General features: G+C 40.1%; 1 protein-coding gene across 2 annotated transcripts; it reads left to right on the forward strand.

Annotated features, from left to right (window-relative positions):
* The first annotated feature begins 1,034 nt into the window (after window positions 1-1,034).
* Window positions 1,035-27,851, forward strand: trip11 (thyroid hormone receptor interactor 11). Of its 2 annotated transcripts, none has more exons than XM_087779310.1 (21): window positions 1,035-1,508; window positions 2,911-2,987; window positions 3,195-3,305; window positions 5,811-6,110; window positions 9,880-9,942; window positions 10,000-10,162; window positions 10,224-10,553; window positions 15,697-15,737; window positions 15,812-15,910; window positions 15,974-16,174; window positions 16,939-19,899; window positions 20,799-20,939; window positions 21,014-21,207; window positions 21,340-21,503; window positions 21,580-21,683; window positions 21,856-21,955; window positions 22,842-22,923; window positions 23,069-23,183; window positions 25,800-25,922; window positions 26,899-27,037; window positions 27,102-27,851. In XM_087779310.1, the coding sequence occupies exons 1-21, from the start codon at window positions 1,346-1,348 to the stop codon at window positions 27,275-27,277; spliced, it is 5,847 nt and encodes a 1,948-aa protein (XP_087635436.1). In that variant the 5' UTR covers window positions 1,035-1,345; the 3' UTR covers window positions 27,278-27,851. The 2 variants fall into 2 exon arrangements, with proteins under 2 accessions (XP_087635436.1, XP_087635437.1); XM_087779311.1 differs by having other exon boundaries at window positions 10,227-10,553.
* The last annotated feature ends 106 nt before the right edge of the window (window positions 27,852-27,957 follow it).

Raw genomic sequence — 27,957 nt, forward strand, 5'->3', positions numbered from 1 at the left:
ATTTTAGGTTCTTTTTGAAAAAGTGGATTAACATTTTATTATATTCTATATTATTTAGGACGCATGTGATGTTTGTGAATCGTTAACTATTTAAAAAGTAAACAAATGTGACCAAAATCAAATGTTATCTAAGAGTCGAGAAAACACAGGGTTTAAACAAACGTACATTTGTTTCGTTTTCTTAACTTTATTTGTCAGAATCTGTTTGTTTAATCAAATTAATTATGCAAATGATGCGTAAATGATGAATTTTTAAACATAAGTTCTACTGTGATTTGTTATTGATTGATAATACAATAGTTTGAGGTAAAACTTTAGGTCATATTGAATTATTTAATAAAAATGTTATATTCTATATTATTGATGAGAGATGAGGACTTAAATAATTAATAATAATTTAAATAATGTATATACGATGATTTCGAATGATTAAGTATTAAACTTGTTAAATTAAATAAACAATAATAACATACGAGTTAAATCCGACGAAAAAAAATAGAGTTTACGTTCATTTGCATCATTTAATAAATACCAAATCCGTAAGTGTTTAATAAATTAACATAAGTAAATATATACATACGTTCAATTATGAGTTAAAACAATAATACAAACGGTTTCTGACCAAAAACGTTCGAGACACACTTTTTAGGTTTAATTATTTTATTAACATTTTATATGGTAAAATATTTATGATACATGTATCGTCAGTTAATGATTGAGTAATAAGATTGTTTTAATTAATTAAATCATCAAAATAAACAAACAAAATAGAGCAAGAAAAAAGTTTACATTTATTTCGTTTGAAAAATTCGCAAAAATCTTGAAATGTGTGATAAAACTATTTGAGCAAATTACACAAGTTATTTATATTGTATACAAATTAGCGTGTTTAATTAGATCTGTAATTGAAGAATAATAATAAAAAGGTTTGGTTTCTGAGAAAAATATTTTGAGGTAAATTTTCCTCTCCTCCGCTGTTTCCCCGGTTACCCACAATGCAGCGCGCCGCCGCCGTGTGTCCACGTCACAGCTGACAGCAGAAGCTCGTCTGTAGCTCGAGGACCAGAAGCTAATGTCGCTCTGGTCCAACTTTCTACCTTCTCTGGGGTCTGGAAACTATCGGAACATCTTCAGGAACATCTTCAGGAACCTCGAGGAACATCTTATCTTCAGCAGGAAGAAGGAAACGAAGCTTTAATCGCAGTTTAAAGTCTGCATCTGTCACGAACCTGGTTCTGGTCCAGAAGATTCTTCCAAAGTGACCCTGGACTCTGTGATGGTTCCGAGCCTCACGTCACTCTAACTTGTTATTGTTGTTGTTGTTGTTGTTCTGGTCGCCGCCGACATGTCTTCGTGGCTGGGCGGGATCGGCTCCGGCCTGGGTCAGTCTCTGGGTCAGTCTCTGGGTCAGTCTCTGGGTCAGGTGGGGGGCAGTCTGTCCTCCTTCACCGGCCAGATCTCCACCTTCACCAAAGACATGCTGCTGGAGGGCGTGGAGGAGGTTGGAGGTGAGTGTGTGTCTGTGTGTGTCTGTGTGTGTCTGTGGAGCAGCAACACAACTACTGTTGACACTATATGTTGATTCGCTCTTTCCACGTGTCCCTCACGCTACACCGTAGTACACTGTCATAACACTGTCAATGGAGCCATCCCACTCCTAACACCAGTTGTCGTGAGCTAGATTGATACACTTGAATAGATATTTACCAGAAGTGGATCGATTTATCTTGTTTACATTTTTGGCTTCAAAATCATGTTTAATTGCAGTGATTTCATTTCAATAAAATAGTTATTTACAATTATAATCCAAGTATTGACAATCATTTTAGTGCCGCGATTATACTTCCGGCCTCTAGATGGCGGCGGTCGTTACGTCCTCCGCAGCTTAAGGAAGAATGATGACTGAGGACGAGAGGATACAGTGAGTCCAGCAGCTTTTAAAGCTGATGTTTGGACATATTTTGGTTTATAAACGAATGAAAGTAGTTACGACTTCATCAAGAGTCATGTGGTCTGTAAATACTACAACACCAGAGTCAAGTACTGGACAATACTACACATATATACTTGTTACTACACTATCACAACACCAGAGTCAAGTACTGGACAATAGTACACATATATCCTTGTTACTACACTATCACAACACCAGAGTCAAGTACTGGACAATACTACACATATATACTTGTTACTACACTATCACAACACCAGAGTCAAGTACTGGACAATACTACACATATATACTTGTTACTACACTATCACAACACCAGAGTCAAGTACTGGACAATACTACACATATATACTTGTTACTTCACTATCACAACACCAGAGTCAAGTACTGGACAATACTACACATATATACTTGTTACTACACTATCACAACACCAGAGTCAAGTACTGGACAATACTACACATATATACTTGTTACTACACTATCACAACACCAGAGTCAAGTACTGGACAATACTACACATATATACTTGTTACTACACTATCACAACACCAGAGTCAAGTACTGGACAATACTACACATATATACTTGTTACTACACTATCACAACACCAGAGTCAAGTACTGGACAATACTACACATATATACTTGTTACTACACTATCACAACACCAGAGTCAAGTACTGGACAATACTACACATATATACTTGTTACTACAGTATAACCAAGATAGCTTGATTTAATCCTACTTTTACACAATAAGCTTCTGATGTTTGTTCTGAGCTCGTGTGTCGATCAAAGTGAGGTTTGTCTTCGTCAACAACTATTGTTGATAAACTGCTCAGTTAGTTACTGAAGAGACAAATCTTTCACCTCAATAATCAACCACAAGAAGACTCAGAATAAAATATATATTAAAACGTATTTCATTCAAGATGTTCCTCCTCATTTACTCCTCAGATGCTGCTACACAACTACAAGTGTCCAACTCTAAGCTGGAGGAGGTCGAGTCTGCGTTCTCCAGCCAGAAGTCTGAGGTAAAGTTGAGTCTGAGTTATAAATAACTACTTAAAGTTGATCTCAAAACTCATGTTTATAATATATATATATAATATATAACACAAATATAACGCTGCATGTGTTTTCATCATCATTGTCATGTTCTTAGTATAAATAAATCCATAAAAAGTTGTATTTCTATCGTGACATGAAGTGAGTTCATGTGATTTATTGTTGTGTCGCAGCACGAGAGGCTGAAGAGGATCCAGCAGGAGCTGGAGGAGCAGCTGGAGGCAGCAGAGATCCAGATCAAGCGTCAGTCGGAGGATCACAGGCTCGTTCTGCAGCAGAAGGACGTGAGTCTAGAACACAAGACGGTTTTAAACACAAACGTCATCGTCTGGTGGGACGTCCTCGAACAAATGAGATATTTAATAGGATTTAATAGAATGTTTAAATTGAAAGTTAGAGATTGTTTATGATCTTTATTTATCTTTAAATAAATATTTATCTTTATTATCTTTATTAAAGACAATATTTCACTTCTTGACCTGGTTTGGAAAGTCACAAAATGACATTTTTTATTTTCTTGAGAGTGAAAAAAACTCATTGAATTAAACCTTTCTTAGGAAATACATTTGAAACCAGTGATAATGAGATGCTGGAGATGTGTGTGTTGTTAAGTGTCTCCATGTGTGTGTGTCCAGGTGTGTGAAGTGTCTCATGTGTGTGTGTCCAGGTGTGTTGTGAAGTGTCTCCATGTGTGTGTTGTCCAGGTGTGTTGTGAAGTGTCTCCATGTGTGTGTGTCCAGGTGTGTTGTGAAGTGTCTCATGTGTGTGTGTCCAACTGTGTTGTGAAGTGTCTCCACGTGTGTGTTGTGCAGCTGGTTTGTGTTGTAAAGTGTCTCCATGTGTGTGTGTCCAGGTGTGTTAAGTGTCTCATGTGTGTGTGTCCAGGTGTGTTGTTAAGTGTCTCATGTGTGTGTGTCCAGGTGTGTGTGTCCAGGTGTGTAAAGTGTCTCATGTGTGTGTGTCCAGGTGTGTGTGTCCAGGTGTGTAAAGTGTCTCATGTGTGTGTGTCCAGGTGTGTAAAGTGTCTCATGTGTGTGTGTCCAGGTGTGTTGTTAAGTGTCTCCATGTGTGTGTGTCCAGGTGTGTTAAGTGTCTCATGTGTGTGTGTCCAGGTGTGTTGTTAAGTGTCTCCATGTGTGTGTGTGTCCAGGTGTGTAAAGTGTCTCATGTGTGTGTGTCCAGGTGTGTTGTGAAGTTTCTCATGTGTGTGTGTCCAGGTGTGTTGTTAAATGTCTCATGTGTGTGTGTCCAGGTGTGTAAAGCGTCTCGTGTGTGTGTCCAGGTGTGTAAAGTGTCTCATGTGTGTGTGTCCAGGTGTGTTGTGAAGTGTCTCCATGTGTGTGTGTCCAGGTGTGTTAAGTGTCTCATGTGTGTGTGTCCAGGTGTGTTAAGTGTCTCATGTGTGTGTGTCCAGGTGTGTTAAGTGTCTCATGTGTGTGTGTCGGGGTGTGTTGTGAAGTGTCTCATGTGTGTGTGTCCAGGTGTGTTGTTAAGTGTCTCATGTGTGTGTGTCCAGGTGTGTTAAGTGTCTCCATGTGTGTGTGTCCAGGTGTGTTGTTAAGTGTCTCATGTGTGTGTGTCCAGGTGTGTTAAGTGTCTCTATGTGTGTGTGTCCAGGTGTGTTAAGTGTCTCATGTGTGTGTGTCCAGGTGTGTTGTTAAGTGTCTCCATGTGTGTGTGTCCAGGTGTGTTAAGTGTCTCATGTGTGTGTGTCCAGGTGTGTTGTTAAGTGTCCCCATGTGTGTGTGTCCAGGTGTGTAAAGTGTCTCATGTGTGTGTGTCCAGGTGTGTTGTGAAGTTTCTCATGTGTGTGTGTCCAGGTGTGTTGTTAAGTGTCTCCATGTGTGTGTGTCCAGGTGTGTTGTTAAGTGTCTCCATGTGTGTGTGTCCAGGTGTGTTAAGTGTCTCATGTGTGTGTGTCCAGGTGTGTTGTTAAGTGTCTCCATGTGTGTGTGTCCAGGTGTGTAAAGTGTCTCATGTGTGTGTGTCCAGGTGTGTTGTTAAGTGTCTCCATGTGTGTGTGTGTCCAGGTGTGTAAAGTGTCTCATGTGTGTGTGTCCAGGTGTGTTGTTAAGTGTCTCATGTGTGTGTGTCCAGGTGTGTAAAGTGTGTCATGTGTGTGTCCAGGTGTGTTGTTAAGTGTCTCATGTGTGTGTGTCCAGGTGTGTTGTTAAGTGTCTCATGTGTGTGTGTCCAGGTGTGTTGTTAAGTGTCTCCATGTGTGTGTGTCCAGGTGTGTTGTTAAGTGTCTCCATGTGTGTGTGTCCAGGTGTGTAAAGTGTCTCATGTGTGTGTGTCCAGGTGTGTAAAGTGTCTCATGTGTGTGTGTCCAGGTGTGTTGTTAAGTGTCTCCATGTGTGTGTGTCCAGGTGTGTAAAGTGTCTCATGTGTGTGTGTCCAGTTGTGTTGTTAAGTGTCTCCATGTGTGTGTGTCCAGGTGTGTAAAGTGTCTCATGTGTGTGTGTCCAGGTGTGTAAAGTGTCTCATGTGTGTGTGTCCAGGTGTGTAAAGTGTCTCATGTGTGTGTGTCCAGGTGTGTTAAGTGTCTCATGTGTGTGTGTCCAGGTGTGTAAAGTGTCTCATGTGTGTGTGTCCAGGTGTGTTAAGTGTCTCATGTGTGTGTGTCCAGGTGTGTAAAGTGTCTCATGTGTGTGTGTCCAGGTGTGTAAAGTGTCTCATGTGTGTGTGTCCAGGTGTGTAAAGTGTCTCATGTGTGTGTGTCCAGGTGTGTAAAGTGTCTCATGTGTGTGTGTCCAGGTGTGTAAAGTGTCTCATGTGTGTGTGTCCAGGTGGAGATCAGTCACCTCAAAGCACGACAGAGTGGTTTCCAGGATGAGATCCAGAAGCTTCGGCTCTCGTCCCGGTCCTCGTCCGCCGGAGCCGCCGTGTTGCCGGTCACGACCTCCTCCTCCTCCATCTCCTCGTCCTCCTCCGCCGTCATGACGCGCCCCTCGGGTTCGCACCAGGGCTTCCACCACGACCAGGCGGATCTGGGCGACGTCATCTGGTCGCAGCAGGAGATCAACCGGCTGTCGTCGGAGGTTCTACGCCTGGAGGCCGAGGTGTCGCACTGGAGGAGGATGTCGGAGGTGAGAAGATGAGAAGATGAGAAGATGATGATGATGATGATGATGCTCTGATGGTTTGAACACGAGATGATGTTCCTCATGTTCTTCACAACATTATCATAAATGAAACAAACACAAGATGATGTTCCTCATGTTCTTCACAACATTATCATAAATGAAACAAACACAAGATGATGTTCCTCATGTTCTTCACAACATTATCATAAATGAAACAAACACAAGATGATGTTCCTCATGTTCTTCACAACATTATCATAAATGAAACAAACACAAGATGATGTTCCACATGTTCTTCACAACATCATCATAAATGAAACAAACACAAGATGATGTTCCTCATGTTCTTCACAACATTATCATAAATGAAACAAACACAAGATGATGTTCCACATGTTCTTCACAACATCATCATAAATGAAACAAACACAAGATGATGTTCCTCATGTTCTTCACAACATTATCATAAATGAAACAAACACAAGATGATGTTCCACATGTTCTTCACAACATCATCATAAATGAAACAAACACAAGATGATGTTCCACATGTTCTTCACAACATTATCATAAATGAAACAAACACAAGATGATGTTCCACATGTTCTTCACAACATTATCATAAATGAAACAAACACAAGATGATGTTCCACATGTTCTTCACAACATCATCATAAATGAAACAAACACAAGATGATGTTCCACATGTTCTTCACAACATTATCATAAATGAAACAAACACAAGATGATGTTCCACATGTTCTTCACAACATTATCATAAATGAAACAAACACAAGATGATGTTCCACATGTTCTTCACAACATTATCATAAATGAAACAAACACAAGATGATGTTCCACATGTTCTTCACAACATTATCATAAATGAAACAAACACAAGATGATGTTCCACATGTTCTTCACAACATTATCATAAATGAAACAAACACAAGATGATGTTCCACATGTTCTTCACAACATCATCATAAATGAAACAAACACAAGATGATGTTCCTCATGTTCTTCACAACATTATCATAAATGAAACAAACACAAGATGATGTTCCACATGTTCTTCACAACATTATCATAAATGAAACAAACACAAGATGATGTTCCACATGTTCTTCACAACATCATCATAAATGAAACAAACACAAGATGATGTTCCTCATGTTCTTCACAACATTATCATAAATGAAACAAACACAAGATGATGTTCCACATGTTCTTCACAACATCATCATAAATGAAACAAACACAAGATGATGTTCCTCATGTTCTTCACAACATTATCATAAATGAAACAAACACAAGATGATGTTCCACATGTTCTTCACAACATCATCATAAATGAAACAAACACAAGATGATGTTCCACATGTTCTTCACAACATTATCATAAATGAAACAAACACAAGATGATGTTCCACATGTTCTTCACAACATTATCATAAATGAAACAAACACAAGATTATGTTCCACATGTTCTTCACAACATCATCATAAATGAAACAAACACAAGATGATGTTCCACATGTTCTTCACAACATTATCATAAATGAAACAAACACAAGATGATGTTCCACATGTTCTTCACAACATTATCATAAATGAAACAAACACAAGATGATGTTCCACATGTTCTTCACAACATTATCATAAATGAAACAAACACAAGATGATGTTCCACATGTTCTTCACAACATTATCATAAATGAAACAAACACAAGATGATGTTCCACATGTTCTTCACAACATTATCATAAATGAAACAAACACAAGATGATGTTCCACATGTTCTTCACAACATCATCATAAATGAAACAAACACAAGATGATGTTCCTCATGTTCTTCACAACATTATCATAAATGAAACAAACACAAGATGATGTTCCACATGTTCTTCACAACATTATCATAAATGAAACAAACACAAGATGATGTTCCACATGTTCTTCACAACATCATCATAAATGAAACAAACACAAGATGATGTTCCTCATGTTCTTCACAACATCATCATAAATGAAACAAACACAAGATGATGTTCCTCATGTTCTTCACAACATTATCATAAATGAAACAAACACAAGATGATGTTCCACATGTTCTTCACAACATCATCATAAATGAAACAAACACAAGATGATGTTCCTCATGTTCTTCACAACATTATCATAAATGAAACAAACACAAGATGATGTTCCACATGTTCTTCACAACATCATCATAAATGAAACAAACACAAGATGATGTTCCACATGTTCTTCACAACATTATCATAAATGAAACAAACACAAGATGATGTTCCACATGTTCTTCACAACATTATCATAAATGAAACAAACACAAGATTATGTTCCACATGTTCTTCACAACATCATCATAAATGAAACAAACACAAGATGATGTTCCACATGTTCTTCACAACATTATCATAAATGAAACAAACACAAGATGATGTTCCACATGTTCTTCACAACATTATCATAAATGAAACAAACACAAGATGATGTTCCACATGTTCTTCACAACATTATCATAAATGAAACAAACACAAGATGATGTTCCACATGTTCTTCACAACATTATCATAAATGAAACAAACACAAGATGATGTTCCACATGTTCTTCACAACATTATCATAAATGAAACAAACACAAGATGATGTTCCACATGTTCTTCACAACATTATCATAAATGAAACAAACTCAAGATGATGTTCCACATGTTCTTCACAACATTATCATCAATGAAACAAACACAAGATGATGTTCCACATGTTCTTCACAACATTATCATAAATGAAACAAACACAAGATGATGTTCCACATGTTCTTCACAACATTATCATAAATGAAACAAACTCAAGATGATGTTCCACATGTTCTTCACAACATTATCATCAATGAAACAAACACAAGATGATGTTCCACATGTTCTTCACAACATTATAATAAATGAAACAAACTCAAGATGATGTTCCACATGTTCTTCACAACATTATCATAAATGAAACAAACACAAGATGATGTTCCACATGTTCTTCACAACATTATCATAAATGAAACAAACTCAAGATGATGTTCCACATGTTCTTCACAACATTATCATCAATGAAACAAACACAAGATGATGTTCCACATGTTCTTCACAACATCATCATAAATTAAACAAACACAAGATGATGTTCCACATGTTCTTCACAACATTATCATAAATGAAACAAACTCAATATGATGTTCCACATGTTCTTCACAACATCATCATAAATGAAACAAACACAAGATGATGTTCCACATGTTCTTCACAACATTATCATAAATGAAACAAACACAAGATGATGTTCCACATGTTCTTCACAACATTATCATAAATGAAACAAACACAAGATGATGTTCCACATGTTCTTCACAACATCATCATAAATGAAACAAACACAAGATGATGTTCCACATGTTCTTCACAACATCATCATAAATGAAACAAACACAAGATGATGTTCCACATGTTCTTCACAACATCATCATAAATGAAACAAACACAAGATGATGTTCCACATGTTCTTCACAACATCATCATAAATGAAACAAACACAAGATGATGTTCCACATGTTCTTCACAACATGTTGAAGATGTGAATAAATCTTGTGATTTCTTAGCATCGATTTAAGAAGGTCATCTGACGGAACATTCTCTTGAACCATCATGTTCTCTTGCAAGAACCCTTGAGAACATCTGTGAGAACATCTGTGTGTTGTGTTCAGGCGTCAGCGGGCAGTGGAGGCGGCGATCTGGGCGAGATGGTGAAACTACAGAGAACCATCAAGGTGAGTCGTTGCTCAGGTGTGTGTGGAGACCACGTCCTCACCAGTGTGTGTGACCAGGGTCTTCGGGAGGAGATGGGTCGCGAGGTGGACGAGCACCAGCACGAGATGGCGGCTCTGCAGGACGCTCAGAGGCAGAAGATGGCCGACGTCACCCGGCGTCACAGGGAGGAGCTGGCCGAGTACGAGGAGCGAATAGAGGAGCTGGAGGAGCAGATGCAGGGTTTGTCGTCTTTTTGGTTCTTTCTGTTTTTCCAAGTTACCTCGTCACTCCTTCTCTCCAGCAGGGGGCGACAAAGAGAGTTCCCGATCAGAGAACTCTGAGCTGCTGGAGCTCCAGAGGGTCGTGGAGTCGCTACAGGAGAAGGTCGAGCAGAAGGAGGCGCAGGTTTCAGAGCTGCAGGCCAGACTGGAGGAGGCTCAGAGGGAGCAGACCACACTGACGCAGGAGAAGGAGGAAGCTCGGGTGGAGAACAAGGAGCTCCTGGAGAACTACACTCGCCTGCAGACGTCTGTGGCCGAGCTTCAGACTCGAGTGCAGGAGCAGGAAGGGAAGAGCATCCAGAAGGTTCAGCTGGAGCAGGAGATCCAAGCGCTGAGGAAACATCTGGCAGGTAGTTATCTTTGATCTAACTTTTTTCAATTGCTTGTATAATCAACAATTTTCAACTATAATCAAACAATTTTCAACTGTAATCAAACAATTTTCAACTATAATCAAACAATTTTCAACTATAATCAAACAATTTTTAACTGTAATGAAACAATTTTCAACTATAATCCAACAATTTTCAACTATAATCAACTGTAATCAAACAATTTTCAACTATAATCAAACAATTTTCAACTATAATCAAACAATTTTCAACTATAATCAACAATTTTCAACTATAATCAAACAATTTTCAACTATAATCAACAATTTTCAACTATAATCAAACCATTTTCAACTATAATCAAACAATTTTCAACTATAATCAAACAATTTTCAACTATAATCAAACAATTTTCAACTATAATCAACAATTTTCAACTATAATCAAACAATTTTCAACTATAATCAACAATTTTCAACTATAATCAAACCATTTTCAACTATAATCAAACAATTTTCAACTATAATCAACAATTTTCAACTATAATCAAACAATTTTCAACTATAATCAAACAATTTTCAACTACAATCAACAATTTTCAACTATAATCAAACAATTTTCAACTATAATCAACAATTTTCAAATATAATCAAACCATTTTCAACTATAATCAAACAATTTTCAACTATAATCAAACAATTTTCAACTATAATCAAACAATTTTCAACTATAATCAAACAATTTTCAACTATAATCAACAATTTTCAACTATAATCAAACAATTTTCAACTATAATCAACAATTTTCAACTATAATCAAACAATTTTCAACTATAATCAAACAATTTTCAACTATAATCAACAATTTTCAACTATAATCAAACAATTTTCAACTATAATCAAACAATTTCCAACTATAATCAAACAATTTTCAACTATAATCAAACAATTTTCAACTATAATCAAACAATTTTCAACTATAATCAACAATTTTCAACTATAATCAAACCATTTTCAACTATAATCAACAATTTTCAACTATAATTAAACCATTTTCAACTATAATCAAACAATTTTCAACTATAATCAACAATTTTCAACTATAATCAAACAATTTTCAACTATAATCAAACAATTTTCAACTATAATCAACAATTTTCAACTATAATCAAACAATTTTCAACTATAATCAACAATTTTCAACTATAATCAAACCATTTTCAACTATAATCAAACAATTTTCAACTATAATCAAACAATTTTCAACTATAATCAAACAATTTTCAACTATAATCAACAATTTTCAACTATAATCAAACAATTTTCAACTATAATCAACAATTTTCAACTATAATCAAACAATTTTCAACTATAATCAAACAATTTTCAACTATAATCAACAATTTTCAACTATAATCAAACAATTTTCAACTATAATCAAACAATTTTCAACTATAATCAAACAATTTTCAACTATAATCAAACAATTTTCAACTATAATCAAACAATTTTCAACTATAATCAACAATTTTCAACTATAATCAAACAATTTTCAACTATAATCAAACAATTTTCAACTATAATCAACAATTTTCAACTATAATCAAACAATTTTCAACTATAATCAAACAATTTTCAACTATAATCAACAATTTTCAACTATAATCAAACAATTTTCAACTATAATCAACAATTTTCAACTATAATCAAACAATTTTCAACTTTAATCAAACAATTTTCAACTATAATCCAACAATTTTCAACTATAATCAAACAATTTTCAACTATAATCAAACAATTTTCAACTATAATCAACAATTTTCAACTATAATCAAACAATTTTCAACTATAATCAACAATTTTCAACTATAATCAAACAATTTTCAACTATAATCAAACAATTTTCAACTATAATCAACAATTTTCAACTATAATCAAACAATTTTCAACTATAATCAAACAATTTTCAACTATAATCAAACAATTTTCAACTATAATCAAACAATTTTCAACTATAATCAAACAATTTTCAACTATAATCAACAATTTTCAACTATAATCAAACAATTTTCAACTATAATCAAACAATTTTCAACTATAATCAACAATTTTCAACTATAATCAAACAATTTTCAACTATAATCAAACAATTTTCAACTATAATCAACAATTTTCAACTATAATCAAACAATTTTCAACTATAATCAACAATTTTCAACTATACTCCAACAATTTTCAACTATAATCAACAATTTTCAACTATAATCAACAATTTTCAACTATAATCAACAATTTTCAACTATAATCAAACAATTTTCAACTATAATCCAACAATTTTCAACTATAATCCAACAATTTTCAACTATAATCCAACAATTTTCAACTATAATCCAACAATTTTCAACTATAATCAACAATTTTCAACTATAATCAAACAATTTTCAACTATAATCAAACAATTTTCAACTATAATCAACAATTTTCAACTATAATCAAACAATTTTCAACTATAATCAAACAATTTTCAACTATAATCAAACAATTTTCAACTATAATCAAACAATTTTCAACTATAATCAACAATTTTCAACTATAATCAAACAATTTTCAACTATAATCAAACAATTTTCAACTATAATCAACAATTTTCAACTATAATCAAACAATTTTCAACTATAATCAAACAATTTTCAACTATAATCAAACAATTTTCAACTATAATCAAACAATTTTCAACTATAATCAACAATTTTCAACTATAATCAAACAATTTTCAACTATAATCAAACAATTTTCAACTATAATCAACAATTTTCAACTATAATCAAACCATTTTCAACTATAATCAAACAATTTTCAACTATAATCAACAATTTTCAACTATAATCAAACAATTTTCAACTATAATCAACAATTTTCAACTATAATCAAACCATTTTCAACTATAATCAAACAATTTTCAACTATAATCAAACAATTTTCAACTATAATCAAACAATTTTCAACTATAATCAAACAATTTTCAACTATAATCAACAATTTTCAACTATAATCAAACAATTTTCAACTATAATCAACAATTTTCAACTATAATCAAACAATTTTCAACTATAATCAAACAATTTTCAACTATAATCAACAATTTTCAACTATAATCAAACAATTTTCAACTATAATCAAACAATTTTCAACTATAATCAAACAATTTTCAACTATAATCAAACAATTTTCAACTATAATCAAACAATTTTCAACTATAATCAACAATTTTCAACTATAATCAAACAATTTTCAACTATAATCAAACAATTTTCAACTATAATCAACAATTTTCAACTATAATCAAACAATTTTCAACTATAATCAACAATTTTCAACTATAATCAAACAATTTTCAACTTTAATCAAACAATTTTCAACTATAATCCAACAATTTTCAACTATAATCAAACAATTTTCAACTATAATCAAACAATTTTCAACTATAATCAACAATTTTCAACTATAATCAAACAATTTTCAACTATAATCAAACAATTTTCAACTATAATCAACAATTTTCAACTATAATCAAACAATTTTCAACTATAATCAAACAATTTTCAACTATAATCAAACAATTTTCAACTATAATCAAACAATTTTCAACTATAATCAACAATTTTCAACTATAATCAAACAATTTTCAACTATAATCAAACAATTTTCAACTATAATCAACAATTTTCAACTATAATCAAACAATTTTCAACTATAATCAACAATTTTCAACTATACTGCAACAATTTTCAACTATAATCAACAATTTTCAACTATAATCAACAATTTTCAACTATAATCAACAATTTTCAACTATAATCAAACAATTTTCAACTATAATCCAACAATTTTCAACTATAATCCAACAATTTTCAACTATAATCCAACAATTTTCAACTATAATCAAACAATTTTCAACTATAATCAAACAATTTTCAACTATAATCAACAATTTTCAACTATAATCAACAATTTTCAACTATAATCAAACAATTTTCAACTATAATCCAACAATTTTCAACTATAATCCAACAATTTTCAACTATAATCAACAATTTTCAACTATAATCAAACAATTTTCAACTATAATCAAACAATTTTCAACTATAATCAACAATTTTCAACTATACTCCAACAATTTTCAACTATAATCAACAATTTTCAACTATAATCAACAATTTTCAACTATAATCAACAATTTTCAACTATAATCAAACAATTTTCAACTATAATCCAACAATTTTCAACTATAATCCAACAATTTTCAACTATAATCCAACAATTTTCAACTATAATCCAACAATTTTCAACTATAATCAACAATTTTCAACTATAATCAAACAATTTTCAACTATAATCAAACAATTTTCAACTATAATCAACAATTTTCAACTATAATCAAACAATTTTCAACTATAATCAAACAATTTTCAACTATAATCAAACAATTTTCAACTATAATCAAACAATTTTCAACTATAATCAACAATTTTCAACTATAATCAAACAATTTTCAACTATAATCAAACAATTTTCAACTATAATCAACAATTTTCAACTATAATCAAACAATTTTCAACTATAATCAAACAATTTTCAACGATAATCAACAATTTTCAACTATAATCAAACAATTTTCAACTATAATCAACAATTTTCAACTATAATCAAACAATTTTCAACTATAATCAACAATTTTCAACTATAATCAAACAATTTTCAACTATAATCAAACAATTTTCAACGATAATCAACAATTTTCAACGATAATCAAACAATTTTCAACTATAATCAACAATTTTCAACTATACTCCAACAATTTTCAACTATAATCAACAATTTTCAACTATAATCAACAATTTTCAACTATAATCAAACAATTTTCAACTATAATCAACAATTTTCAACTATAATCAAACAATTTTCAACTATAATCAAACAATTTTCAACGATAATCAACAATTTTCAACGATAATCAAACAATTTTCAACTATAATCAACAATTTTCAACTATACTCCAACAATTTTCAACTATAATCAACAATTTTCAACTATAATCAACAATTTTCAACTATAATCAAACAATTTTCAACTGTATAACTATACCTTGAACCTTCTTTCAGCTGCAGAAGAAGAACTCGAGCACCTAAAGAACCCAGCAGAGGCAAGAAAACATCCATTATTTTCATGTTGGTTCCTGGATTATGTCGTTCATTTCTCTGGCTGTGATTCGATCAGGACGAGAAAAGTGAAGAAGTCGAACACGCCGACATCTTGGAGCTGAACACCATCATCGGGTCGTTGAGGAAGGAGAACGAAGCTTTGGAACAAGAAAAGGTTTGTTGACTGAAGACAAGTGTGTGTAACTCAGTATTGAAGTCATTATTTCTTCTGGTCCAGACGACACTGCAGGAGAAGCTCGAGGCAGCAGAGCAGCTCGTGGGAAACATCAGGGACGAGAGCCTGGAATCTGACGTGGTCGTCTCTCTGGAGGCGGAGCTGAAGAAGAAGTCCGACGCTCTGAGGGCTTCTCAAGAAGAATGTCAGACCCTCATGACGGACCTGGACAAACTAGACCAGCAGAATCAAGAAGCCACTCAGGTATGTTCCTGCTGTGACGTCACAACCACACGCTTGGTCCAGAGGATGATTATTTCTATACTCTGTGAAAAATAGTGAAGTAAGTAAAGTAATGGTGTTTTCTGAACAATCAAGAACAATACACAGTTAAAATATATACTTTAAAAGATCAAGACACAAAACACAAACACAGGAGTCTCAGAGAATCAGGGAAATGTATATTTAACATATATTGTATCATTGTGTGAATGCTAGGAAGCAGTCATTGTGTGAATGCTAGGAAGCAGTCATTGTGTGAATGCTGGGAAGCAGTCACACAATTGAGATCCTGTTTTCTTCTGACCTAAACTTTGTGCCGCTTCTCCTCCCACAGATTTTATCCGATTTCAACTGTTCAAACTTTTATCAATTCAGCTCGTGTCCAAAATGCTAGCTATGTTCTAGCTTTCTTTTATCTCTTCCACTCTTTCTTTTACTCCTCTTTTTCTACCCCATTCATTTCAATGGGGAAAATCTTCAACTCATGTCCAACTCCTTCCACTTTGACCTACTACTTAGACTTTTAATACTAATTCTACTACTACTTTTACTTTTCTACTACTTCTACTTTAACTACTAATTCCACTAACACTTCCACGCCTACTTCTACTACTGCACAGCTACAGCTACGGCCAGCATTCACTCTGCATTTTCTTCTGGAAATGCACTGTTTCTAGTTGCTCTTGTGTCCTGGTGTCGATCTTTTGACGCTAACTTTTGTAATAATCTTCTCTTCTTCCCTGCAGCACGTCATCTCTGCTCGGGAACAACTCTCCGCTCAACTTAGAGAGTCTGAGGCGGAACTGTCGAGGCTGACGCTGGAGCTCGATGCAACCAAAGGCCAGAAAAGAGACCTGGAGCAGGAGCTGGAGAACCAAAGCCAGAGACTGGGCCAGAGCGCCTTCACCCTCAATGACCTGCACATGACCCGACAGCAGCTGGAACTCAAGGTGCAGGAGCTGAAGGACGAGCTGAGGGAGTCGCGGTCGAAGGCGAAAGAGGCTCAGAAAGAAGTCGTCACCGTGAAGAAGACTCTTCGGGAGCAGGAGGCGGAGCTCGCGGGAGCCAAAGACGAGCTGAACCGAAGCGGCGAGAGAAGTCACGAAGCGCAAAGTGTCGCGGAGGAGCTGGCGAGGAAGGAGGCGGAGCTGTCGGACCTCAGGAGGGAACTGGACCAGGCTCGTGGCGCTCAGGAGAAGCTGGCGTCCGAGGAGTACGAGCTGAGGATGGAGAACCGGAAGTTGAAGGAGGGGCTTCAGGAGGCTCTGGAGAAGGTGGAGCAGCTGAGCCGGCAGATGAAGGAGAGTCAAGCCATCCTGAACCGGACGGTGAAGGAGAAGGACACTCGCATCGACGCCCTGAAGCTGGAAGTCTCTCAGCTGGACGCCGAGGCGAGGCAGCAGGAGGAGACGCAGGCGGAGCAGACGAGGCAGTATCAGCGCACGATGGACGAGCTGACGCGAGCTCGCTCCATGGACGCCTCGGCGCTGCAGACCGACCACGAGCGCGCCATCAAGCTGAACCAAGAGAAGGACGCCGCCATCGCTCAGCTGAGGAGAGAGATGGAGCAGGCCACGGCCGACCACAAGGACACCAGCGAGATGTTGTCCATGACCGTGGCCGGACAGAAGCAGCTGACCGATCTGCTGCAGGAGAACGAGGAGCTGATGGAGACGTTCAAGAAGAACGCCACCGACATGCAGGCGGAGATGGACCAGAGCGTTATGGTCCTGAAAAGAGAAGCCCAGTCTCTGAGGCTGGCGCTGGACGAGAAGGAGAAACAACTGGGAGGAATGAAGGAGGAGAACAGTCACTTGAAGGAGGAGATCGACCGAGTCCAGGACCAGCAGAGCAGACCTCAAACCCTGGCCGAGCCCCGAACCTTAGACCTCATCACGGAGCTGGAGACCGAGATCACGCAGCTGAAGTCGTCCAACGACGCCCTGGAGGAGGAGGTCCAGTCCCTGAGGAGAACCACGGAGGAGCAGAAGGCGTCGCTGCTCTTGGCGCAGCAGTCGTGTCAGGTCCAGCAGAGCCAGCTGGAGCAGACCTCGCTCAGCTACGACCGGCTGATCCTGGCCCGAGACGAGGAGATCGCCAGACTCCAGCAGAGCGTCCACACCAGCTCCCCGACCCTGCAGGGCGAGGTGATCCTGCAGGAGGAGAAGACCCAGTCCAACAACCAGGAGAACGGCAACGAGAAGCACGACCTGTCCAAGGTGGAGCTGGAGAAGCTGCTGAGCGGCATGAAGGAGAAGGAGACAGAGATCTGTCAACTGAACGAGAAGAACATGTCTCTGGTCAAGCAGCTGGACCAGCTGGTGGTCACGCGGGACGAGGTGGGCAAACTGTCCCAGATGATCACGCAGAAGGACCTGGAGATCCAGGCACTCCACGCCAGGGTGTCTCTGGGTGGAGGCACCAGCCAGGACGTGCTCTTCCTCCAGCAGCAGCTGCAGGCCTACGCCGTGGAGCGAGAGCAGGTGCTGGCTGTGCTCAACGAGAAGGCCCGCGAGAACAGCCAGCTCCGGTCCGACTACCAGCGCCTCATCGACATCATGGCCGGGAAGGAGGCCGCCCTGATGAAGCTGCAGCAGGAGAACGTGCGACTCTCCAACATGAGCGACCCCTCGGGGAGCCAGGAGATGTTCAAGGAGACCATTCAGAACTTGTCCCGGATCATCCGCGAGAAGGACATCGAGATCGACGCGCTGACCCAGAAGTGCCAGACTCTGGTGGCGGTGCTGCAGGCGTCGGGCGGAGACGCCGGCTCGGGTTCTGGAGGCGTGAGCAGCAACCAGTTCGAGGAGCTCCTGCAGGAGCGGGACACGCTGAAGCAGCAGGTGAAGAAGATGGAGGAGTGGAAGCAGCAGGTGATCACCACCGTCAAGAACATGCAGCACGAGTCGGCCCAGCTGCAGGAGGAGCTGATCAAGCTGCAGGGTCAGGTGGGCGCCGACAGCGACTGCAGCTCCAGGCTGACCGTGGACTACACCCGGCTGATCCAGAGCTACGAGCAGAAGGAGCGCAGGTTAGGAAGCCTGAGTGTGGAGCTGGCCCAGGTCCAGCAGACCATCACCCAACTGAGCAGCACCAAGGAGGTCCTGCTGGGTAAACTGGACCAGACCTCTGACGTGGTCACTGCTCAGACCAGCGGGCCTCTTCTGGCAGCCGATCCCTCGCCGAGGACGGACCAGCAGGAGGACCTTGTGTCTCTGAGGTCACTCCTGGCTGAGAAGGAACGTGTGATCCGGACTCTGCAGGAGAACAACCACCGTCTCTCCAACTCCGCGTCCGCCACCGAGAGCGAGCACAGAACCCAGGCCAGCGAGGCGCAGCAGGTCCGGGAGCGGCTGGAGGCGCTGCAGAGGTCAGTCCGGGAGAAGGACCTGCTCATCAAGACCAAAGGAGACCAGCTGGCTCAGGTCGGCGAGACGCTGAGGAACCGCGAGAACGACAACGAGGTGCTGAAGCAGGCCGTGACCAACCTGAAGGAGCGGGCCCTCATCCTGGAGGTGGACGCCAAGACGCTGAAGGAGGAGAACGAGCTGGTGGCCGCCCGGTCCCGAGAGAAGGAGTCCGAGTTCCGAGCGCTGCAGGAGACCAACATGCAGGTCTCGCTGCTGCTGCGGGAGAAGGAGTTTGCTCTGAGCGCCATGAGCGACAAAGCGGCCACGGTGGAGATGATGCTGAAGAACAAAGAGCAGGTGAGTTGATGCGTTTGATTGATGCTCTTTGACACATGTCCATCACAAGACTCTCAACCAGCAGCTAAAACAGTCCAGTGGTCCCTCGTCATGGGTGATGAGCAGCGTTAAAAAATATGCAGGAGGTCGTGACAATTTAATGATTTACTTTAACTTTAACTTAACGACATTTATTTGATCTTGCAAACTCAACGTTCACCTGAACTGCTCCAATAAGACTTTGTTGCCCGGCCAACCAATGACAGCTTTCGATCACTTTTGACATAGCAGCATAGAAATATTAATTAAAGTATCGTAGCGAACAATCTACGTCATATAAATAGATCAGTGTGTAGAGAGGAATCATGGGAGTTTATTGTTCGCACCATAAGTAAAGTGTATGATAGTTAGAGTCTCAATTTCTGTTTATCAGCTGCTCCTGTTTGTAACAGAGTTAACAAAGACATGATTTTATATTTCTGACTGCAGCGTGAAATATTTAATGATATTAATATATGTTATATTTAAACATGCAGTACTTGGAAGGTGAACTGGGATATGTTACGAGCTCAGTAACATTTTCACATTTTTATAAGGAATTTTCTGCAGAGATTTGGTTTCATGCTGAGCAGCCGCGACTCTCGAGAGTCTGCTGTTGTTTTACACTTCGACTGATCAACAAACTGTTTCACAGCTGTTGGTTGGAGACAGAAGTTGGATTTATTTCCGTTGCGGCTTAAGTAACTACAGGGTGTGTTTTCCACGATTTATTGTTTCAATTCCGCGTTCTACCACTAGGGGGAGACAGACACAAACATGTCAAATCTATCACGGTGACACTGAAACCCTTCTTTTGTTTACGCCGAAGACACACAAACCAATCGAGTAAACGTTCATGTCTTCCTGATGATGCTCGACAGGGTAAATCTGGAGAACTCAACCAACTGCTGAACGAGATCCGGTCCATGCAAGACAAGGCCGTGGCCTTCCAGCAGGAGAGGGATCAAGTGATGATGGCGTTGAAGCAGAAGCAGATGGAGACGACGGCGTTGCAGACGGAGGTCGGTTTTCCTCTCCTTCAACGGTCTTTCTTTCTCTTCAGCAAGTAAACTTAAAAAGTCCTCTTCTGGCACAGCTGCAGCACACCAAAGACAAGGAGCAGCGGCTCAACCTGGAGCTGGTGCGGCTCAGGAGTCACCTGCTGGAGGTGGAGGACGTCTACACCCGGGAGGCTCTGGCCGCCGAGGACCGGGAGACGGACCTGCGTAAGAGAGTGTCTCTGCTGGGCGACCGGCTGGCCTCGTCCTCCAGTGCCGTGGAGAGCGCCAGGTGAGTCCCGACTCAGGTCGTACGAGACCAAAACAACATGTCGGTGAACTTAAAGATGTCTGCGTCGCATTGTTTAATGCATTCGTTTATTATTTTATTTTTAAAATCACATACAAGCCATTTCCTCTGCAGTCAACAGGCCAGCATGCAGGTGGAGTCCCTGCAGGAGCAGCTGAGTGGAGCCGTCAAGCAGAGAGATGAAGCTCTCGTCAACCTCCGCATGTCTCAGGAGCAGGTCAACCAATATGCAGTTTCACTCTCCAACCTGCAGATGGTGCTAGAGCAATTCCAGCAAGGCATGTCCTTCCTCTTCTGTTTTTTACATTTATCTCTGACGTTTTTTTCTCTTCAACTTTTTGATTTGTGTTCCAGAGGAGAAAGCCATGTACACGGCGGAGCTGGAGAAGCTGAAGAAGGAGAAGGAGGAGTGGAGGAAGAAAGCCGAGAGGCTGGCGGACCAGGCGTCAGCGATGCAGGTATCAGGAAGTCACGCTTCGAGACACAACCCTAGAAGGATCTATTCCATCGTTGTTTTCATTGGTGTCACGTTTAAAGTCAGACAGTCGATGAGAAATTCATGTCATCAAGAGTAAAAACATATGATCGTCATCGACGGCGACCTTGGCATTAAACACGTGTCTGTGTCAGTTAAACCTGGATGAAGCCAACGCTGCCCTGGACTCGGCCTCCAGACTCACAGATCAGCTGGACCTCAAGGAGGAGCAGCTGGAGGAGATCAAGAAACAAGGTGGATCCACAAATTAAACACAATCACGAATACGTTTCTCACCAAAATCTTATGGTCCAGGAGCCTCGTGTACTAAGAAGTTCGTAGATCTTCTTCTAAATATGTCCAGAAACTGAACCGGATTAAAAAAATCATTAAAAATGATGTTGTCTTAATAAATACAGATCAATAGTTTGGTGAATGAGAACATATTAATAAGTTTGTGAATAGTTACCGTATTTTCCGGACTATAAGTGTCTCCGGAGTACAAGTCGCTCCAGACATAAAATGCATAATAAAGAAGTAAAAACATATATAAGTCACACTGGAGTACAAGTTGTGTTTTTGGGGGAAATTTATTTGATAAAATCCAAGAACAGACATGTGATCTTGAAAGTTTAAAATAAAACTAGAGGCAACAACAGAATAATGTTACGTTACATGAAGTGAGAACCTGGTATGTTAACATAACATATGAAGAGTTATTCAGAGAACTATAGCATCAATAACTAACTAGTTTACCAAACCATCCGTGTAACTCCAAATAACTCTTCATCCTCGTGTCACTTTTAAACAACTAACTAACTCCGGAGGTAGAAGATGCTTCCTCTTCTACGTGGAAATGATCAACACAGGCCTAGAGCGCCCTCTGGTGGTTTAGTGTGAGAATAACATGTGAAATGATATACCGCTAATAATGTGTTGATAATTTCACACATAAGTCGCTCAAAAGAGTATAAGTCACGGACAAACTATGAAAAAAACTGCCACTTATAGTCCGGAAAATACGGTATACAGGATTCCAGCTTGTTTGAAAGCGAAAGAACATGTTCTTTGATTTAGGTTTCCTGGAAATATATGTGTTGATCTTCCTGCTTCACTGTGGTCAACATTGTTCTGTTTGCAGTGGACGTGCGACAGGAGATGTTGGAAGAAGCTCAGAAGAAGCTGATGAACCTTCTGAACAGCACGGAGGGAAAGATCGACAAGTGAGTCTCCACAGCTGCTGCTGCTCCGACGCTCACCATAAACACATCCATGACACGATCCAGCTCGACCCGCACCGATCCAAACAATCACGTCAGACGGTTCTGTGCCGCTCAACGAATGTTTCTGAAACTGTGTCTCTCACAGAGTGTTGATGAGGAACCTCTTCCTGGGATACTTCCACACGCCCAAAACCAAGAGGTCAGACGTGCTGAGGCTCATGGGAAGTGTTCTCGGACTGAGCAGGGAGGACGTTGACAAGGTCTGTTTACATGTTTGTGTGACTGATGAAACTCCTTCTGGACCTGGGTCACAGTGACCCGACTGAAGAACTTGGCAAAAACAAGTTGAAGTTTGATCAGAATATTGAATGATTTTAACATTAACAACAAAACACTGCTGTTGTGTTTACAAAACTGTCGATAAAAGATTCTAATTCTAATAGTTAAAAAATAGTTGTTCTAAAGTACATATTTTTTTAATTAACCCTCGCGTTATCTCAGGGTCAAGGTGACCCGATGGCCTGGGAAATAAATGCTGTCCCTTGTGTTGTCTCTGGGTCAAAGGTCAACGACCTCTCTGGCTTCCATGAGTACATGTGCAGTGCTGAGGTGGTTCGAAGGGTTGATATCCTTTTAAATTCAATATAAATGTTGGTATAAAAGTGTCATTGGAAAAAATACACAGTACTGAGCTACTTGATATATGAAATTAGCTCAGTACTCTACAATACTTTTATATTGGATTTAAAAAAACAGAAATAAAAAGAATGAATTGAGAACATTTATTTTTTAATTATTGTAGTTAAAATGTCAAACTATTCACATTTTAAATGTAATAATATTAAAAGATATATAAATTTTAATGAATTTATTTGAATAAAAAGCATTTAACATTTCCAAATATTAATGATTTGATCAAATAAAACAAAACATTTCAATAAAAAAGTCAATATTCTCAAGTTACTTTCTTCTCAACTTCTAAGTCTCTGAGCAGAAGTTCCTCCTGGAATCATCAGACATGAGCTCGTCTCCCAGGACAACAGACTCTTATCGTGTCTGAGGTTTTTCCACCTCGTCCTCGTCAATGTTCCGCTCGCTGGAGCCTGCAGCTGCCGAGTGTTTGACAGAAGCAGCTGCTCGGACCTCAGTGAAGCGATGGACGATGAGTGGCGTGATGATGGCGTGATGAAGGCGTGATGAAGGCGTGATGATGGCGTGAGGAGGCCTGATGATGGCGTGATGAAGGCGTGATGGAGGCGTGATGAAGGCGTGATGGAGGCGTGATGAAGGCGTGATGATGGCGTGATGAAGGCGTGATGATGGCGTGATGATGGCGTGATGAAGGCGTGATGATGGCGTGATGAAGGCGTGATGATGGCGTGATGATGGCGTGATGAAGGCGTGATGAAGGCGTGATGAAGGCGTGATGGAGGCGTGATGAAGGCGTGATGAAGGCGTGATGATGGCGTGATGAAGGCGTGATGATGGCGTGATGATGGCGTGATGAAGGCGTGATGATGGCGTGATGAAGGCGTGATGATGGCGTGATGATGGCGTGATGAAGGCGTGATGATGGCGTGATGATGGCGTGATGATGGCGTGATGAAGGCGTGATGATGGCGTGATGAAGGCGTGATGGAGGCGTGATGAAGGCGTAATGGAGGCGTGATGAAGGCCTGATGATGGCGTGATGAAGGCGTGATGGAGGCGTGATGATGGCGTGATGGAGGCGTGATGATGGCGTGATGAAGGCGTGATGGAGGCGTGATGAAGGCGTGATGATGGCGTGATGAAGGCGTGATGATGGCGTGATGATGGCGTGATGAAGGCGTGATGATGGCGTGATGAAGGCGTGATGATGGCGTGATGATGGCGTGATGAAGGCGTGATGATGGCGTGATGATGGCGTGATGATGGCGTGATGAAGGCGTGATGATGGCGTGATGAAGGCGTGATGGAGGCGTGATGAAGGCGTGATGGAGGCGTGATGAAGGCGTGATGGAGGCGTGATGATGGCGTGATGAAGGCGTGATGGAGGCGTGATGAAGGCGTGATGGAGGCGTGATGAAGGCGTGATGAAGGCGTGATGATGGCGTGAGGAGGCCTGATGATGGCGTGATGAAGGCGTGATGGAGGCGTGATGGAGGCGTGATGATGGCGTGATGAAGGCGTGATGAAGGCGTGATGGAGGCGTGATGATGGCGTGATGAAGGCGTGATGGAGGCGTGATGGAGGCGTGATGAAGGCGTGATGAAGGCGTGATGATGGCGTGATGAAGGCGTGATGATGGCGTGATGAAGGCTTGATGATGGCGTGATGAAGGCGTGATGAAGGCGTGATGGAGGCGTGATGGAGGCGTGATGAAGGTGTGATGGAGGCGTGATGAAGGCGTGATGAAGGCGTGATGATGGCGTGATGATGGCGTGATGATGGCGTGATGAAGGCGTGATGATGGCGTGATGATGGCGTGATGATGGCGTGATGAAGTTGTGATGATGGCGTGATGGAGGCGTGATGGAGGCGTGATGGAGGCGTGATGATGGCGTGATGGAGGCGTGATGAAGGCGTGATGGAGGCGTGATGATGGCGTGATGATGGCGTGATGATGGCGTGATGAAGGCGTGATGATGGCGTGATGAAGGCGTGATGATGGTGTGATGGAGGCGTGATGGAGGCGTGATGATGCCGTGATGGAGGCGTGATGAAGGCGTGATGGAGGCGTGATGATGGCGTGATGGAGGCGTGATGATGGCGTGATGATGGCGCGATGAAGGCGTGATGATGGCGTGATGAAGGCGTGATGAAGGCGTGATGGAGGCATGATGGAGGCGCGATGGAGGCGTGATGAAGGCGTGACCGACTGTTTGCTCTTGCAGATGTTGGAGGAGGACAGGATGCACGGCGTCTCGGGCTGGATGTCCAGCTGGCTGGGCGGCAGAGCGGCTCAGAGCGTCTCCAACGCTCCCGACAGGCCGAGCAGCCTCCAGTCGCTCAACTCGGTAAGAAGCCTCAAGAAAAGCTCAAGTGTCTCGGTGAATAAAACTCCTTCAAAAGGGTGAGAAAACAAAGTGGAAGATTGAAAAGTCATGGATTAAATTATTGGATTGATATTCACTGAATGAGTGACAAACCCTCGAATATTAAATATGTGTCGGTGAGATGAAGGCAACGAGAACATCTTTCGAGCATTTTCCTCGGATTACAAGATCTTATTCAACAGCTCATTTAGGATTACTGACCCCTGCTGGTCATTTTGAAACACAGCAGTGTTTTTTCTCACACAAAAAGTCACAGTTTTTCCACACTGCTAAAAAAATAATGTATTTCTATTTTATCGTGTCATGTCGTCAAATGTTTTTATTGAAAATGTATTTCTGTTTTTCTGGGGGGTTTCTTGTGCTATTTTTCCAGTGTTAAGGGATAGTTTTATTTTCGCTTTTTCAAGCTCATTACTTCTCATTTTCCGTGAAAATTATTTTCATATTTTGGTGCAATTTTTGTTTCTGGTTTTCTTTCTGTTTTCTCTGCAAATTGAATTCTGTTTTGTGCTTTATTTATTTTGGTTTTTCATGCAATTATTTTCTTTTTTTCAAGATAATAATTTGTGCAAAAAAAATTCATCAACTCATTTTATTTCATCTTCTCATGATAATGACTTTTCAATTTAAACTTCGCCATTTCATGACCTTATTGTCTTCCAAACACCAAATCAGCTGTTTTGATTGACACACGTCTGATCCAATCAAATATTGAAGGGCTCCCTCTCGGTGGGCGGAGCTTAGACAAAGGAAAAAGGGCTGGACCAATCAGCTGCTCCCTCAGAAATGATGGTTGTCTGTGAGTGTGTAGTGTCAATAAAGTTGTACTTGTACAGAACAGAATCAAAGGTGAAAGGTCAACAGAAGTGTTGATGTGGATGTCGGACCCTCTCGTCCCAGGAAGTCGTGATCATCGCTTCCTTCTCGTGTGTTTCAGTCGTTCTCGGAGATGTTCGTGAAGTTCCTGGAGGTGGAGTCGTCTCCCGCGATGCCGGCGCCGAAGCTGCCGGTGCTGGACATCCGGCCCTTGAGCGCCTCCTCCCACCGGCGGACGGGGAGCTCCGGCGCGTCGGGAGGTGAGCGAGCAGGTGTGAGGACCACCTGAGGACCAGGGTCACCTTCATCTTTGTCTCGCTGCAGGAGAACCCAACCCCTTCATGGCGACCCGCTCCAGCGCCGGGCCGCTGCTGGGCACCTCGGGTCCGGGTCACCTGCTGATGAAGCCCATCTCGGACTCCCTGCCCACCTTCACGCCGGTGCCGGTGTCGGCCGAGGCCAGCGGAGGAGCCGTGCTCAAGGATCTGCTGAAGCAGTAGCTGAAGGAGTCCATCCACGTATCTATGCACACGAACCTTTACATCCACGTACGGTGGTTTTTTAGAGTCATCTTACAAGTGACCTTTTCTTTGGCTCGATACTCGTTTCTGCGAATATTCATCTCCACTCGTCGACATCTGGTCGAAACATTACTTTCCCCGACAGACGGTTACATACGGTAACCTGTAATTATGAGCTGCTGACTCTTCGTCTGATCTTCACCAAAGTACGAGCGTGTCCTGCTTTACAGAAGTCAAAAAGAAGGATTTTATCTGATAATAACTGTATTACTTTATTCTTTCAAGTTCTTTCATGTTAGAACATCCTCAGACGATATTCTCTCCATCGACGTTGTTTCTTTTTTCTGCGATATATATCGGAGTAAACTGCACTTTTAAAAGAGTTACAAAACTACAAGGGGCCAAGTACGCCGCCACACCGTTCTGGTTAAGTGCCTATCCTGGGATGAATTAGTTGTAAAAATTCCGATTGTACATGTCGACATAGTTCTATATTTAATGAATACGATGTAAATGTCGGGATCTGAGTGTAAATAAAATGGGTTCGAATGGGTTTGAATGTTTTGGACTCGTGTGGATCTGGAAGCTTCTCCCTGGAGGTCAGTGGCGCTGATTAAATTTTCAATTAAACAAACGAGTATTTCTCCCCTCATGCGAGC

The sequence above is a fragment of the Callionymus lyra genome, chromosome 18 (assembly GCF_982586985.1).
Source record: "Callionymus lyra chromosome 18, fCalLyr1.hap1.1, whole genome shotgun sequence".
In the NCBI taxonomy this organism is placed as follows: domain Eukaryota; kingdom Metazoa; phylum Chordata; class Actinopteri; order Syngnathiformes; family Callionymidae; genus Callionymus; species Callionymus lyra.

Excerpts from the sequence above, each read along its gene's own strand:
- trip11 (XM_087779310.1), top strand. The coding sequence starts at position 1,346 with ATGTCTTCGTGGCTGGGCGGGATCGGCTCCGGCCTGGGTCAGTCTCTG. Across the intron at positions 21,956-22,841 it reads GGAGGAGATCAAGAAACAAG|TGGACGTGCGACAGGAGATG; the intron begins GTGGATCCACAA and ends TTCTGTTTGCAG. Across the intron at positions 25,923-26,898 it reads GCCTCCAGTCGCTCAACTCG|TCGTTCTCGGAGATGTTCGT; the intron begins GTAAGAAGCCTC and ends CGTGTGTTTCAG.